The sequence below is a fragment of the Myotis davidii genome, unplaced genomic scaffold (genome assembly GCF_000327345.1).
Source record: "Myotis davidii unplaced genomic scaffold, ASM32734v1 scaffold394, whole genome shotgun sequence".
Taxonomy (NCBI): Eukaryota; Metazoa; Chordata; class Mammalia; order Chiroptera; family Vespertilionidae; genus Myotis; species Myotis davidii.
The window spans coordinates 2,816,488-2,834,899 of NW_006287548.1; the positions used below are offsets into that span (position 1 = coordinate 2,816,488).

The 18,412-nt window shown below is 40.4% G+C and overlaps 1 protein-coding gene across 1 annotated transcript in view; it reads left to right on the forward strand.

Annotated features, from left to right (window-relative positions):
- The window catches only part of ADAM23 (ADAM metallopeptidase domain 23), a gene marked incomplete at its 5' end in the record, with an annotated part of 149,420 nt that overhangs the window by 18,761 nt on the left and 112,247 nt on the right, over positions 1–18,412 (forward strand). The window contains one exon of the mRNA XM_006759419.2: positions 16,297–16,373. Within this exon, the coding sequence (XP_006759482.2) occupies positions 16,297–16,373 (77 nt within the window). The remainder of the gene's footprint in view (positions 1–16,296; positions 16,374–18,412) is intronic.

The window sequence follows — 18,412 nt, forward strand, 5'->3', positions numbered from 1 at the left end:
AATTCCTGGTAGTTTTATCAAGAACTTTGCAGTCAAAATGGACTTGGAGAGGGAGGGCTTGGGGTTAGAATTATGTGGCTAGTTGCTGTCTTCTGCCTTAGGAGAGAGAAGTACAATTAGAGGCTCGGGCAGGGCAGCCGGAACACGGGCAGCTCCCTTTGATAAGTGGCTAAGAGCTCCTGCTCATTGTACAAGGCCTTGGAAGGTTGAGGGTGAGAAATTCTGTGGAGGAAAAAATTGCGTATTTCTTTCTCCATTATTTTTTAAAGGTAAGAAGGGGCCAGAGGATGAAGGGCCTATTAGGATTTTGTTCTGATTATAATGGGAAGCCACTGATGGGTTTTGAACAAGGAAATAACATTCTTTGATTTATATTTTGCAAAAATCAAAGTTCTGGTAGCTTTAGAGCCGAGGACGGTAGAGGGGCAAGAGTGGCACCAAGGAGACTGGTGAGGAGGCGCTCACAGGCACCCAGCACAGAGTCCGCATGGCCTTACTGGGGTGGCAGCAGAGGAGTGACAGGGATGCAGTTTAGGGTGTTCATATTTCAGAGGTAGAGCCTCCGGATTGTTGATGATTGTGGCGGGGGGAGGAGGGGGAACTAGAAAAGGAGAGGAGTAGTGGTAGACAGGATAATCCCCTCCCCCTAGGGTGTTCATATCCTAATCCCCTAAATCTGTGAATAAGTTACTTTATGTGGTAAAAGGTGGTTCCGATCAGCAAATTTCATTGTGGGGAGGGGTTTCCCACACCAACGGCAATTCTTGGGACACTAGCAAGGTGTCAGAAAATTCAACTCAATTCTGACACTATTTTTATCTAGAGATAGCTCCAGATCCCACAGGTTAAGGGGTCAGTTTTACAAGACTCCCGTGAATAAGTTACTTTATGTGGTAAAAGGTGGTTCCAATCAGCAAATTTCATTGTGGGGAGGGGTTTCCCACACCAACGGCAATTCTTGGGACACTAGCAAGGTGTCAGAAAATTCAACTCAATTCTGACACTATTTTTATCTAGAGATAGCTCCAGATGCCAGTTGCAAAGGGGTCAGTTTTACAAGACTCCCTCCCCCCGCTCCCCCCACGCTCCTGGCCACCCTGCCTTTCAGATGCCAGTTGCAGGTCCAAGTATTTAGCTGTACTTCCGACTGACTGACTATGAGTAAGAGGTTCCCAGGACCCCCTCCTCGGGTTTGATTAATTTGTTAGAATGGCTCACAGAACTTGGAGACACGTTTACTAACTAGTTTATTGGTCTATTGGATGTAACTCAGGAACAGCCAAATAGAAACGATGCATAGGACCAGGTATGGGGCAAAGGGAGTACCCCTCTCCACACCTCTCCATGTGTTCGCCAACCCCTCCTTTTGGGTTTTTGTGGAGGCTTCATTACACAGGCATGATTGATGAAATCATTGGCCATTGGTAATCAATTGAACCTTCGGTCACTCTCCCCTCCAGAGAGGCCAGGGGGGGCAGGTGGGACTGAAAGTTCCAACCCTTTATTCATGGCGGGTGCTTCTGGCAACCAGCTCCCATCCTCAAGTGCTTTCCAAAAGTCATCTCATTGACACAGACCCAGGGGTGTGGAAAGGGGCTTGTTTTGAATAATCAGACATGTACTTCCCCTTCACGACTCTGCAGTGATTTCAGAAACAGGATAAGAAACCAAATATGACAAAAAAGCTCTCATCACACTTATTTCTTAGAAAATCCCAAGGGTTTGGGGAGCTGCGAGCCAGGAACCTTGCATGAAGACCACGTCTGTATGAGAAATATATTTTGGCCCTCGGGATGACCAGTTGGAAAGATTTCTTATAAATCACAATATCTCATGTGGCAAAAGAGACTTTGTAGATGTGATTAAGTTAAGTATCCTGAGATGGACAGGTTATGCTGGGATTTCTGGGTGGGCCCAGTGTACTCACAAAGGTCCTTGTGAGAGTTAGGGTCAGAGAAGGAGATGTTATGATGCAAGCAGAGGTGGGAGTGATGTGGGGAAGGACCCCAAGCCGTGTAATGTAGGAGCCTCTAGAACAGCAGTTCTCAGCCTGTGGATCGAGACCCCTTTAGGGGTAGAACCACCCTTTCACAGGGGTCGCCTAAGACCATCGGAAAACACATATATAATTACATATTGTTTATGTGATCAATCACTATGCTTTAATTATGTTCAATTTGTAATAATGAAATTGGGGGTCACCACAACATGAGGAACTGTATGAAAGGGTCGCGGCATTAGGAAGGTTGAGAACCACTGGTCTAGAAGCTGGAAATAATAAGGAAATTGATTTCCCCCCCTGGAGCCTCCAGAAGGTGTCCTGTCGACACCTTAATATTGGACTCTAGACTTTTAATTTGGACTTTTGAACTCCAGAAGCATGAGATAATAATATGTGTTGTTTTAAGTCACAAAATGATGGAAATTTGTTACGGTAGTAATTGGAAATTAATACAGAAGTCAAGAATGACTATAAGGCTTTTTCCTGGGGAATAGTGCTCCTTTTTCCCAGCATGGGAAAGGCTGGGAGGCAAGTTTAGAAGGAGGCGAAGAGAAGCCTTAACTTGTTCTCTCCAGGCCGACTGCTGGTCATCTACGTGGGTATGTTGATGATGGGCTGTGGTCTCAGGGGCAGGTTGGAACGAGATGGAAATGTGGGAGCCACCAGCATATAAATGGTATTTAGAGACGTGGGGTTTTATACCCACAGAGAAAACATATTACATTAATTACGGAAGGACAGCTTATTAGCTTCCAAACGGAGACCACATACAGTGATTCCCCCTCACTTCTTGCTGTTTAAATTACAGTTATTCTCTTTTGAGTCACCAAGTGACATTTCAAAAGATAAGAAGCTGCCACTTTGGGAGGGGGAAAAAACAACATTAAGTATACATAAAAAAAAACCCCACCAAATTTCTGGACTGTTGCAGCATTTCCTTATTATTTTTTGAAGACTACATCGAGCTTATTTGACAGATTTAAACTCAGAGTTTAATTTGGGGACATTTCTATGGGTATAAGTGTTTAAGAATTTGCTCTTGAGCAGATAGATAACTAACTTTTGAAAGAACCAAGCTTCCTTTTTCTGTGGGTATCAGTTGCTTCCTGCTGTTTCGTCTCAGGGGCTTTGGTGACAGCGGAAAGTGAGCTTTGAAATTAAGGTTACGTATTTTGTAAAAGCAACACACCTAGAGGAATCGATATAAAATCATACATCTCCTGAACATACAGGTCAAGGGTTCTCAACTAGGGGCAGTTTTGCTCTTCCCAGGGGACGTTTGGCAATATCTGGAGACATTATTGGCTGTCATACTGGGGATTGGATGCTACTGGCATCTAGTGGATAGAGGCCAGGGATGCTGCAAAACATACCACAGTGCACAAGACAGATTGCTCCCCCGACCCCCGCACACATCTAAGATGAATGCAGCCTAAAATATCAGTCTTGCTGAGGTTCAGAAAGCCTGTTCTTAAACTTGTAAACCTATAGGTTAGGAAAATGGGAATTATTATCTTTCTGTCCCTTGACATATATGCTGTTTCCTACATAAATGTGCTTGAGCACTGAGCCAGCAGACTTTGTCTTGTGCTGGCCTGACTTACGGACTACAGTGTTGGTGCAGATGCCATCATTTTTATTTTGTGAGACACTGGCTAATTTAATGTTAATCAGAATGGAAGGCAGGAAGAAGGGTTTGCTTAGAGGTCTTAATTTAAATGGCTTTTTCCTTTTTTTTTGGCTAAGATAAAACAGTGTTAAGTTTACTATAGTTTTATATTTTTAGAAAAAGTTTCATATTCTATAAGCAGCTTTTATTTGGGACCATTGATCCAGTGTTACTAACATTCTGACCTCTCTAGTCATGACTAATTAAATACTGCCCTGATATAGTTATTTGCTTACTTCAGGTAAAAAAACAAAGTCATCCGAAGTAACTAACTGAAATTGCTTTGTTTATTTATTACTCATTGGCACTGTTGAAATAGCATTGTGATTTTAACAAAATATTGAAGAGAAGTCTCCTTTTTGTCATTTGCTAATTTAAGTAGGAGTCCAAGGAACAGCTGTAGGAGTGAAGAGATTTGTTCAATTCTTTCAAATCTTTTCATTCATAGAGTTTGCAGTATAAACTTTAATTACTAAATTGGTTAGAGATTTTGAGAAACCTACATTATTTAATAGGGTGTGGGATATGCCTTGGTTCTCTGCCTTAAGATCAGGCCCCTAAGATGCTAGATACAGTTAGTAAATTAAAATCAGTAAATGTATACTTTCTTTTTTTTCAAAGACTTTTTATTGATTTTTAGAGAGAGAGTAAGAAAGAGGGGTGGAGGAGAGAACAGCAGTGAGAGCGAAACTAGGTCAGCTACTTCCTGCACACCCCCTACTGGGGATTGAGCCCACAACCTGGGCATGTACCCTGACTGGGAATCGAACCGGCAGACTTTTGTTGCATGGGATGACGCCCTGTCAACTGAGCCACAACTGCCAGGGTAGTAAGTGTATGCTTTAAAAAGCCTTAAAATGAGGTACATGACAATGTATGCCTAAAAGCAATGACAAGTTTGAAATATTAAAAGCAGTTAAGATAGTATGACTTCCAGAATATAGAAATGGACTTTTGGGAAATCAAAGACAACACTATGTTGTTTCTTAGGAATATTATATATATATATTCATGCATATAACCCATGTGGTTTGCCGGAGAACTAACATCTTCATTTGCTGAGCATTCCTTTGTAATTTTAACACATACACAAGACATCTAAGAATGATGCTTTTGGACTTGGATCCTTTTGGGAGAATTTGTAGTGCATAATGTATCTCTTGTGTTCCAAAGTGACACTGTTTAAATTGAAAGTGTTATTTAAAAACCCAGTGAGTGGGTTATTTTGTACTGATTTTACAGTTTTTCCTACCCAATTATCTTAGTTTTCTCTTTTAAGGTATAGCTATTTCAGAGAGTAAGTTGTCTGCAGAATTTAAATTATATCCTCCTCGTTAGTTCTTTTACTGTCATTTTTTTGTATGTTCAATATTTATTCTTTATTCACTCATTCATTCATTCATATGCTTAATCATTCACTTGTTTAGTGTTTCTTAATTCCTCAGTAAATGCTAACTAAAAGATGTCTCTATGTATGCCTTATATCTAACTGCCTATTCCACATCTCCACTTGGCTACCTAATGTGCATACCAAACGTAATAGATCCCAAACAGAAGTACTGTATTTTCACTGCCATCTCCTCCTCCTCCATTGTTCCTCACCTCATAGCTTGCATCTTCTGGTTATTCAGACCTAAAATTCTTGAGTTTTCCTTTCCTGCTCTATTTTATTCAAAACCCATTTCTGATCTGTAAGCAACTGCTGTTGACAATGCTTTTATTGTCTGCCCAGAATCTGACCACTTCTCATCAACTCTGCTATTATTACCCAAGTCCAACTCACCGTTCTCTCCTACCTGGAATATTGCAATAGTGTCTTAACTGGACCCTCTGCTCTCTCTGCCCACCCCTCCCCCACCTTTACTCCCTTGTCAACACAATAGCCTGGATCACATCACTCCTCAGATCACATCACTCCTCAGCTCAAAATCCTTAGCAACTTTTTATTTCTATTAAGAGTAAAATATATTGAAATTTCAATACATTAGCCTACAAAGTCCTACACAATTGACCACTCATTGCTTCTTTAACTTGATTGCCTAGGACACTCCCTTGGATTCACTTCCCTTCATCCAAACTGGCCTTACTGCTTTTCTTTAACATACAACTGTGCTCCTGCCTTAGGGTTTTTGTAACTAGCTGCTACTTCACTCCCCAATCTTTGCTTAAAGGCTGTCTTTTCAGAGTCCTTCTCTGTCCATCTTGTTTAATGTTGCCATTTATCCATACAATATACTTTTTAACTACCTTTGCCTTTTACCTATTTTATTCTTTTTACCTATAGCATTTATCACCATCTAACTTGATTTACATTTATTTGTTGATGGCATTACTTCTCTCTACTGCTTGAAACATGGTAGTAAGAAAAATTATTTGCTGATTGAGTAAATTATTTCATACCTGATGCAGAAGCCACTGAGATAGCATGTAATCTGAGGAAATAGATGTATTCCAGAGTACTATATTTATGTTTATATATCTCCAAGTTTCCATGCAATTCTGGGTTCTCATTTGGAAATAAAAATGGAGTCTTAATGAACCTAAAACATTCTGTAGACATGGTGAGTCTATCATTTGCTTACCAAAATAGGCAGGATATTCTGTGTAACAGTCAATATTCTAAATGTTAGTTTTAAAAATTATGTGACTACAGGCTGAGTGGTTGGCATTTTGTGGAATTCTATGGAAGCTGAATGTTAGAGAAAATGAGGTCACGTCAATATTAGCTTTTCCACATCTAGCTGTGAGTAAAGTATGTACAGCACACATGATATTTGTTTTGAGTAAAATTGTGATACATGACAATTGTGAACCTCTATGTCCTGGTGTTCCTGAGGAAGTCTGTTGGCACTTGTTTGTAAAATGGGAGAATCCACTTTTATTGTGGCCTCCAATTTGAAAATTACTCTTTCCATCCAAAAGGACAGAATGCAATCCATCCATGGTCAAAGCTAAGGTCAGAAGTTAGAGCAAAGGACAGATCCAGACATGGCTGAGAACTCTCTAATCCATAGCTGGGACCCTAGAGCAAAAGAGGCTTCTCCCCAGTAACACTCAACGTGTGGCACACATCTTGCAAAAGGTAATTAAGGAAAGCAAAGCCCTCTTAGGAGTATCGCTGTCAAATAGCTGTGTATTTATGATGTACTGATAAGCAGATCCTAAAAATTTTCTTCAAATGGAAATAACAGCTGGTATAGAGATCCCAACACAAAGCAGCTCTGGGCAAGGGCAGTGTGAGATCCACCAAAGAAGATCAAGATATCTTAAGAGAAGAGAGACCTGGCATGGGCAGGTCTGCCTAGCTTCCCTGGGTTGTTCATTTTCAGTAGCTTCTTAGTGAGGGAGAGCTGAAAATTAATATTTCCATTTACTCTATAGCATTTATGGTTTGCTGGATATAACAAGGCTCAAGTGAATTGTGTAATTACTGTATCATAAACCTCATTTCGTATTCCAAGCTCATTCATTCTTGACTAATCCTTGTGTGGTCTTCATAAAGATCCAAGTTAAAGAAGCTTCTTTCGCTCTAGGTAGGTATTTTTTAAAATAAAAAAATTTAAATATGCTTTTATTGATTTTAGCGAGAGAGAGAGAGAGAGAGGAAGGGAGAGGGAGGGAAACATCGATCCACTGCCTTCTGCACACCCCTTCCTGGGGATTAAGCCCGCCACCTGGGCACGTGCTCTGACTGGGAAATGAACTGGCAACCTCTCAGGGCATGGGATGACACTCAACCAACTGAACGACACAGGCCAGGGCTGTAGGTAGCTATTTGAGTTGAGTCCACTGGGCTGTTGTAGCCAGCATTCCCAGAAGCAGGGAGAGCAGACCAGGAAAGTCTCCCGGATGGCTGCCTTCCGCAGGCTTTTTTTCTCGCAGGGCAGTACTAACATTATATAAGCAAAAGATTTTAAAAACTGCCTTGTAATGAGTCACGGACACTATCCATGGAGCTTGGTGTCGTTTGCGTTCCAAAACTCACACCCCATTTCTATTCTTTTATTTAAATTATCTAGTGGGTGTTCAGTAATCCTGGCTAGAAAGGAAAAATAGGTCCTCGCTTTATGACAACAGTGTCAGCAGGGAGAGCAGCACTCCTTGGAGTTGTGCAGTTTGGCGATGTAGGAATTGATGAGGAAAAAGAACAAGTGAATCACACCTCAGCCACTAGATTAATGCATCAAATTAAACGCTGCTATTCAGGAAGGCAGCAGAAAGGAACTGCTTCCATGGCAACTGTTGTCATAGTTGTATTTTTATTCGTCCTTCGGAAAATATATGAAAGCTAAATAATAGAGCTGTAGTGATACTTGTAATGCTTTACCCATTTTCAAATACATTTTCAAATAGCAAGAGCTCTGAAGGCTTATGATTTCATCTCTCTTTTGAGTTGGCATTGTCGATTTAATATCCAGCAAACATTAATCATCAGGGATAAATTTATAGAAGACGGTTCGCGTAAATGTCCAAAGATGGTGTTGTCGGTGAATGTGTACTGTTACAGAGTTCTCCTGGGTTGCTAAGTGATCACTAAGGAAGATATTAGTGTGACCCTTTAGGGCTAAAAGACCCCCCTCCCCCAATAATATTAGATATAACTTCTCTTCTTTGGCTGCCTATGAGGAATGTAAAAAATGAATTTTTGCTACAGCTAACTCATGATTTATTCATCGGAGTATCTGTTCGGATTGCCAATGCCGTTATTCTTTCTCTGCTGTGCCTATCTTTTGTCTGTATCAAACTTTGAGAGCACTTCAAACTGAGGGTAGTTAAGGAGGAAGATGAAACTGGTTTCTTGTTAAAATTGGTTTCTTTAGAAAAGGGCTCTTGCAAAAGATTTGGGCAGATGTTAAAATTCAACACGCCATCCTTTTTTTCTGTGTCATCAGCTCGGATAATTGAATGTTGGCCAGGTTTCTTTCAGAGTCGAAGTCCTATCTCTCTCGGCTAGGTTGGCACAGAGAACAAGGTCAAAGGATGACCGGCGTGGTTCGCGGAGATGCTGATGCCCGTGGCCCCGTGAGAAGTGTGCGCTCTGCTGATGTTTCGGTGTCGTGTCTGTAATCTCCGGCAAGGCTGGGACTTCGGCTTCCCAGTGTAAGGCTAAGGGATAGGCTGATTAACAAAATACACTGGTATCTGGGGGGCTTGCATGTGTTCCCGTGACTTATTGATCTCGTGACATGCTTTATTTTATAATAAACTGCCATGTTTTAATTCTTACCACAACCCAAAACGTAGGAAATGCTCCAGAAGGAAGGGTGCTGGTGTTTTACTTTAAAAGCATGTTAAGAAAAAGTCTCTGTTAATTAGCTAACACTTAGAAACCCTTTGAAATTTCATTCTATTCAATCAGTCCCACCGCTATCTGAATTCTATCCCTTCATACTGAGAAAAACTTCTGCAGTAAGCTTTCCCTCGCTCTCTCCAGCCCTCAGCATTCTTGCTCCTCAAATTTAAATGCATTAGTTACCCAGACCATACCCTTGTTAATATTAGAGTAATTAATCATGCTTGCATTGTATATGGCATCTTTACAAATAATATTTATTATTATTTTTATTAAATTGAAGTATTGTATTTCCTACTCTTTGTGGTTTCTCATCTCCTTCCTCTAACCAGATTATACACTTTTGGATATAAATACTAATTCTTCTATATCTTTACATTTGCCACCGTATCTCACACCGGCAGGGGTTCAGTGCCAGTTTGTTACTGGGTGAACCAATAATCCTGTTTATTGGAGCATGCTGGAAGGAAACGTGACGATGATATTCTCTCCTACACGCTATCTATTTAAATTCATCTTGGGAAGAATGTTCAGCAAATTACCTTAATTTGCAAAATTGCCTTTATCTCACATTTGCAGCTGTTCCACGTCTCAGGAAAATGATTCATATTATTTTAAAGACATGACGACTTGAACAAGGTCAAAGCATAATACCTGATGGTAATTAGCAATGAAAAACATAAAATTTGCAAATTTTGCAGAAGATAAATGCACATTGGATTTTCTAGGAGGTGATCAGCTATATTGAAAATTAATTTTTAAGGTGGAGCTGACTGATAACCTTTCCAAAACGTTAATAGAGTTTCTTCTTTTTTCCCTCTTTCTCCTTCTACTTTACCACCTACCCCTTCCCAAATGATTGTGCTCCTTCTACGTGGCCAACCTTTTCTAGGAACTTTTATCCCATTATTATATAATTTAATCCTCACACACATCCCACTGGCACGTTATTATTATTTATATTTCAGTGACCAGGAAACATTGAAGTTTAAGGATTTCTGGTGTGAACTTGGCATTTTCCTCACTGAGCTGAAGCAAATACTTCATCTTTCTTCCTTTGATATGTGACGGTCGATAAAAACATCACTTAACCTCTCGGTATCTTTGAAAAAAAATTTTTTTCAATAAAAGGGTCATAAAAATATTTACCCGACTTAACTTCATGGGGTGCTGTATTATTCTGGATAATTGGACAATTAAAATACAGGAAAAATAAGGCATTGTTATTTTTACCATATGGGAGATTGATCGTATTGGTGATTACCAATGTGCAAATTTAGAATAAGGAATTAGAATGAGATTAACATAATTAAAAATAGGCTATTGATGTTTTCTGTTAGATTTTAAAACTCCCAAGATACAGTCACGTATTTGAGTTTTTGCATTACACAGAAAGATCCACAAGCCGGACTTTTATATTTTTCCAGCTTTAGAGGGACAGATCCAGACTAGCCATTTATAGAAAAGCCTATATGATCTAAAGAAAGTGATGTGTTTTTCTCAAACGTATTTCAGTGTAAACGTGGCAGTCTAATTCCTATTGGGACTTAATTACTTGGGTCACTGGATTCTCTGTCTCCTGTTTTCACACGAAGAGAAAAACGCGCTGTGCAGCGAGTGGGCCGAGGCTCCGGGCGCAGCTCCTTTCTTCCTCCGCGCAGCCTTTCAAACAAAGCCGCTCCTTCCAGCGTCCGCGCCGCCCTTCGTCCCCCTCCTCCCTTCTCAGCCGGTGAATTTCCAAGTCTGCCTTCTCTGAAACCCCATAAAAAGTCCTGAATCTCAAAAGGAGGCGGTGTCTGAGATTCTGGGAACGTTTCCCACTGTATTTTAAGAAAAAGGGGTAGAAACTCTTGAAGTGTCTATTGTAAAAAAAAATCATTAAGAGGAGGAGAAAACACCATGAGCAAAAAGATAAAGGGAGGGAAAAATACTTCCTGTAACAGGGATGGTGTGTACACACACACACACACACACACCCATCTACGCACAGTCGCAACATAGATCTATTTGATATTTGAATGAACATAGAAGCAGCAATATTATCAAAGCAATAAGGGAAATAAAAAACAGGAAAGAAATTGCCTACAGTCTCACTAGTAATCCACTATTTCATGTTTTCCTTTTTCCATGGTTCCTTCCAGTGGAGGAGTTCAGGTTTTATTAATACAGGCTTCCAGTATTGCAGTGTTTAAAAAGAGATGTATCTTTATTGTTGAAAGTGTCACAGATTCCCCCTTTTTTCTCCATTGCAATAATATTGCAGCATTTGCTCTCACCAGCACCTTCTTTCCCAGAAATCTACGGCCCTTTCCTTAGGAAGAACTTGAACCGTCCGCCTGCCTACGTCTGTTCGACAGCCACCGCGGCTTCTGCCTCCATTTAAAAGCGTTTTCCTGTCTTATTGAGGTGCCACTCTGGCTGTGTTCCCTTTGTTACTTTAATGAGTGTCTCCTTAAATGAAGGGACTCTGTCTTAAGAGCAGGGAACTCCTTTCTACACGTTTCTCTGTTGCACAAACCATGTCCATTCGACAGCATTCTAAAGGAAGATGCGTGCTCCGAGGATGCTGAATTGTACAGACCTCAATTCAAGTTGCTCACTTGCTCCTGAATTATGACATTCAGTCGCAGAACATTTTCTGAAATCTGGGAAAGCGTAAACTTTTCATTTCCTGCAGTTAGTTCCAGTGGTATGCCTGCTTCATGGAACTCGCACGTCCTTGCCAGGCAGTAAAGAGGACTGAGTGAGCACTTACTATGTGTGAAACACTTCTGCGTGCAAACGTGTACCCTGAAAACGCCTGCTTTATCTTTTTAATAAGAAGGTAGTCATCTTTTTTTCCTCTTGTTTTCATCTTCATATTAAGTCAACTTTCTTAGAATATACGTCCCAAGAAAACAGAACTGTGTCTGTTCAGGGTCCATACTGCGCCTTACACAAAGCTGGGCAGATCCGATGGCTTCAGAGTGTAACGTTGCTTCAGAAGAGGCAGAACCATTCTAAGCAGAGGAACCTAACAGTCTTCTAAACTTATTTGTTAGGACACCATTAGGTGCCATCTATTCACAGGAAAAAACAAAACAACAAAAGCCCATCGTTAAAGACGTGCGAATTGTTCTCCAGTGGGGGAGGTTTGTGTATATAATTGCGCTCAGTTGTTTCTGTTTGCGGAGCTCCTGTCATTTCCCCGTGCCAGATTCTGAGTCAAAAGAAAAATATCGACCTGCGTAGGCAACAGCTGTTCTCAGCCCTTCAGGGTGGTAATTCTGAGGCTAGGGCAGTGCATATTCTTATCGCGAAATGCCTGACGGTAAAATCCTGCCTTCTCCACAGCGCGGGTGCGGGTACAGTGACCGTCCTTGCAAAGCCAGGTGTTAATCAGCAAGCCCGTTTCACGGATCTCGGAGGACAAAGTAACTTGTTATGACCGCATGCGTGTTCATGAACTCATCCCCAAAGTATCCCTATGGTCTGGCTCCGTATTACTGAACACGTTTCTGAACTTTGCTCCTTTTTTTTTTTTTTGTAAAAGAAAAGCAATACTCACGGTAGGCTTTGTATTTCAGTGAGTGGCAGTGATGCCGATCAGAGAGCCGACAACACTATTTATTGAACCGTGTTATGGCTGTATGTTCTACAGTTCTCTGCTCATCCCGGCCGTTCTTCTAATCTTTCTGTCATTTGGAAGAAGTGGGTTAATAAGAAGTCAAAACAAATAATATAAAAATATAATTTTTTAAACAACAATGATGAGGACTCATTTACCTGATTTGAAAACATGTTTAAAATGGACCATTATCAAAGCTGGATAATGTTTTGTTAAAGAAGAAAAGGATCCATTGATACGGAATAACGGAGGATCCAGAAGTGAAAAGCTCATTTGAGCGTGTCTAGGACAGCAGACATCACCGAATGACAGGGAAAAGTAGCCTTTGTCAGGCATTTATTTTGAACCAGTGCTCTGTGCACAAATGCAGAATGTGTAGCAATGGAAAGAGAAACAGGATGTAGGAAAAATAACACATACCACTGTATTGAGATTACTTAAATGGGTATAGATATATTAGATGAACATACTAATTCCCTTTGATGTGTGTGCAAGGGAGATGCATGCTTGAGGAAATCTTAAATCACTTTATAGGAAATGTGCTGCCTGTTAGTGTTAAAGTAAATTAAAATATTATAACATTTTTACGATAAATGTAGTATAATCAGATTCCCTTCCTCCCCTCCCCCCATGGAGAAATGGGAGGCTTGTCAATTGCATTGTTTCAGTTGTGGAGAGGAATCTGTCAATAGGTTTGAATCATAATGCTATTGTTATCGATGATGACGATGACAGTGATGATAATGGCATGTGCCTGCACTGTGCTAAGTGGTGGTTGCTTAGAGGAAAGCTTGCTACCTTGCCACGTGTATGTATATGTGAGCAGACACGCCACTGAGCGTGCCACACAAAGCCCCACTGTCCAGCCCACCGTTTTAGAATAATTGTTTGTCGTTTCCCCCAAAATCCAGGAAACCACAGGCTGTAATGTTGCGGTGGGGGAGAGCAACCAAAGGACTTGTATGCGTGTATATAAGCACAACCAAGGACACAGACACCAGGGGGGTGAGGGCCTGAGCGGCAGGGGGCGGGGGAGGGGGTAAGGGGAGGATAAGGACATATATGTAATACCTTAATCAATAAAGAAAATTAAAAAGGGGGGTTTCCCCCCCATATTTTCTTTTTCAGTCAGTTTTTCTAAATGTTTTCCCCCACACCTGAACGTCTTCTCCTGACAGGTGGATTCTTAATCATCTTTTGAAAATTTGTTCAAATCACATCATTCAGGGAGGCTTGGTCCCTGTGACTCTTAGACACACCGGGAGGCCGGCAGCTCCCTGGCGTCTCCGGAGCCTGACGCGTTGTTGAACACAGAGGCTGTGTCCTGACCGTTTTTACACACAGATTGGGACTGAATACGTGTGTGCGTGGAACCAGTGACTGGAAAAACTAAGGGAAATCCCAATATTAGTATTATCTTCTAGCTTTCATTAAATTCTGTTAAGCTGGATCTGGTCACATTGACTCGGTATAAACGTACTCAGCAATGATCAGAGTGTATAACTCCCAGCAATTCTACACAATGGGGTAAGCAGTCACCACTAGGCTGCTTCATTTTGCCACAGGGTTTTGTTGGGGTTTGTACTTGTCTCATTGCTCATTTGCTGCAAAATGAGGCTTTTACTGGGTCACTGTCAGATTTTTCTTAGTATTTTTTATAAAGATGTGTAAGGAGGTACATTTGCCAACACTTTTAGGTCAGGGTGCTATTTTTAAAAAAAAATATTTTTATTGATTTCAGAGAGGAAGGGAGAGGGAGAGAGAAAGAGAGGAACATCTATGATGAGAGAGACTCATTGATCGGCTGCCTCCTGCACGCCCCCCACTGAGGATCAAGCCAACAACCCAGGAATGTGCCCAGACCAGGAATTGCACTGTGACTATTAGTTGATGCTAAACTAAGGCATGCTGACTGGGCAAGGCCAGGGTGCTATTAGTGAACTCTTCTCTGCTATTTAGTATTCCTAAGAGAAAATATGCCTAAGGACCTATATTATTCTCAGGAAGTAAGGTTTTTTGTTTGTTTGTTTGTTGTTTTGTCTGTGTGTGTGTGTGTGTGTGTGTGTGTGTGTGTGTAAGCTTTTGGGATCCAGAGCTGAAAAATTTCCTCTTGTACAACTTATTCATCAGTATAAAAATGTTCATGCAAAATTAGTGCCTTAAGACACAGAATCCATTTAGATTAAAGACTATATATGAATGTATTAGAGAGACAGAGGTTCTTCTGAAAATGATAGAGCCCACACTCGACAAGACAGAATTTCTCACGTAGTTGTCTGGGTGTGGGGAAACGCAGGTCAGGTACGATGACCCTGTTCTGCATGGCTGTTTGGGGTTGGATGTGCTATCACCACGGTGTTTGGGATTCAGGGGCCTTCCCATTGCTTTGTGTTTAAAATTTCATGATTGTTAATTTCCTTTTCATTTTATTTCTTGATTATTATGGTGTGACTATCTCATCAGCAGTTGTGCTTGACAAGAAGTCATGGTTTACAGTATATTATAGGTTTGGCATGACAGAAGTCTTGACAATAAATATTTGCTTAATTAATGGAAAGTTGAGATATTTTGGGAAGGGTCATTAATCTACAACTATTTGCAAGATGCTTGTGATGTGAGATGCGGCGCTCATGGCACAGGGCCAAATTGGGAGCTCACCTGCCTGTGGAGGGAGGAACAAATAAGGTTTTTCCAAAGCCTTGAGGATGAAGAGTTCATTTTCATTGAAGCTGGGGAAGGAGAGCTTCCTTGAAGGAGGAGTAGGGTTTCAATAATCGGAAATGGAGGAGGAGGGGCATGAGGAGCAGGGCGTGTTGGGGGAAGTGGGAGTGGAAGGTGTCTGCTTGCTAACACTTCTCTTGTGATTTGTGACACCCCCTGTGTTTTAGGACAAATCTGGAGGAAGGATATTTTTGAGTAGGGGAGGAGGAGGAGGGGATGAATATCTATCCTTGTCTTTTTTTCCTCTGATAGGGTGACAAAGGAGAGTTTTATTTTGGATAATACTTTGGCAATACTTCATTGATTTGTTTGTTTACATCACTGAAGATGATTCTGTGACCTATGTGAATCTTCAACATCTAGTACACATGATTTATGTTTAGATGAGATTATCTTTGTATTTGAATTAAGGCACAATAATGACAATATTTGTAAACGTGTGACTTGTAAAGGGGGACCTATACGCTCGGTCTTGGCAAAGGGCCTGGTTCTAAGTGCTCCTGAAGCTGAAAGGTTGTGCCCTCCCATTTGACTGTCCCGTTCTGCTGATACATCTTTTAGAGAAAGTTTCAATTCCTGACGAGGAGCAGAGAGCTGACATGATTTTTCACTTAGGTGTGCAGAAAGAATTGGTTAGCTTTGTGCACAAAGTAGGCTGAAATCAAGCTTTAATTAGTCAGACTTTTGCATAATTCATCACGGTCACTTTGTAAGTCCAGCTGAATATACTCTTGATTTTTATCATGATGTTTTCATTTTAAAGGACTCACTGTCTTTCAGTTAGTGTCTTGATGGACAAATACTCAGGTCTTCCAAGTACAGCCATAACAATGCACCCAGTCTCATTTTAAAGAAAAATGCATTGTTACATAAGGACCCGTAAAGAAGTGAATCAATCAATCTATAAAAAAGTTCTTATTAAATATCATTCTTGTTATTGATATAATCAGCTTTAAAGACAGGAAAATAAACTAAGGACTTTTTCTGTCTTTTTGGATCCATAGGCTGTCCATCTGGCCCAGGCAAGCTTCCAGATTCAGGCCTTTGGCTCCAGGTTTATTCTTGACCTCACACTGAACAAGTAAGTATTTAGTCATAATCCTGTTAAACAAGTGCAGTAAAACTTCACTTCATGGTAAGGGTTCAATCAAAATATTGACACTGATAAGATGTCATATAACACTTCAAGAAAAACATAAAAGTCTAAAGTTAATTATTTTTTCTTTTCCTGGAAGAAGAGGCATTTAACATTTAGCTTGTTAAGTATCTTAAGTACAGTACTTAGAGAGTAGGATTTTAAATGAAATACATATTTGAAGTAATGCTAGTTAATTAAATGTTAACTATAATCATTATTACACATAGGAAGCATGATAAATTACTGACTCAAGTATAAAATTTTCTTCCAATTTACCTTGCATTATACCATTCTCATATTGTATTGCAATTGTGAATAAACAAAGAAAAAGATGACTTGTAAATATATTGAGAAGGTTCTTTGCTTTGTAATTTGCTCTCATATGGGTCTTTTCAAAATTTTGGTCCTGATAAAAATGTACCTGATTTTTCTCTGAGCATTTTAAGTTTGTGTTGATATTTAAATGCTGTTTTCTAAGTTGGAACTCATTGCACCGATGTCTTTCTACAAAACATGGGCAAGAGCTGTTGACAAAAGTAGTGAGCTTTCTTTGGTGAAAGCGATTCTTTGGTGAAAGGGATTTCCTGTATGGTTGTCTTTTGTTTAAGAATCTCCTATCAGTGTTTTAAACTATCATCAGTATTTTGACCAGGACTGCATCTTTGCCAAAAAAAATACCAGGTAATGCTATCAGACACTATAATGTAGGTGACCACAATCAATAGCAGAGAAACTGCAAAGGATTCTAAAAAAGAGCTATTAAATTTCTTGTATGCCAAATCCTGTGAACACTGCAGAAAAAAATGCAGAGTCAGCTAGGGTGCTCCTTACTCAAGTGTTACTGCAGCTTTAAGTCAGAATGAATCAGCAGAACTCAGAACTCCCTTTGTTAAAGGTACTGCAGGTTTCCCTTTTTGAGTCTGCTGAGCATTGGTTGAGTTCCTTGCCACCAGCCTGTGTCAGCACTGTGCCTGCCTAAGACATTTGTCTTGCCAAATCTTAGACTATGTTGAGAAGCTAGCTATGGCTAAATTTAGTGTTTTTGCCCTCTATTCCTTTAATTTTTACTGCAATGGAGACTGTCATTGAAGACTGTAGCGTGGCATTAGCAACCAACGTTGCTAATGTGTTCGTGGAGGCTGATGGCCACAGCAGTACCTCCCAATCAAATGACTGGGGAAGAGTCATGTAGGGTGTCCAGGGCATGTACAGGTCTGGAAACCTATCATTAAGTTGCTTATCACTAATATTTGATGTGCAAAGGAACCAAGTTGAGCACCTGCTAAGAACAATCCTTGCCTTTAGGAGTTTACAGTTGAGTTGGGTAAGGTCATCAGATTAATATATAATGTTTGATGATTGAAATTTGCTGTATTAGAGATAAACGTGGAATGCTATGGTATATGTACTAGAGGAGATAGTGTGTGCTCAGTAGGCAAGGCCAGGGAGCAGTGTGGTGTGTTAAAGGAGAATTTGTTTTTTGTTGAATTTCTTGGTAAATTACAAGATTGAGGCAAGGGAAATGAGTCAGGAGACGTGGGCTTAGAGACAGCTCAGGTCTTGGAACATCTTGTATGTAATGCTCAAGTGCTTGTCCATTATCTCCTAGACCATGAAAAGTGAAGGAGGATAAACAGAAGTTCAGTTCTCAGAAAGTGTTGAGGGACACAGTGAGGTAATGCAATAAATACATATCTACAAATGAATCTGAAAACCAAACGAACAAGAAATCTAATGAACAGAATAAGCTGATGAATAAAATAAAACCAGAAGCATGAAAACATGGAACAGACTGATGAGTCTCAGAGGGGATGGGGGTTGGGGGATGGTGCAGGAAGAACTTAATCCAAGAACTCATATGTATATATGCATTACCTGTGGACATAAACAATAGGGTAGTGAAGGCCTGGGGTGGAGCAGGAACCAGGTGGAGAGGGACAATGGAGGGAGAAAGGGGGACATATGTAATACTCTCAACAATA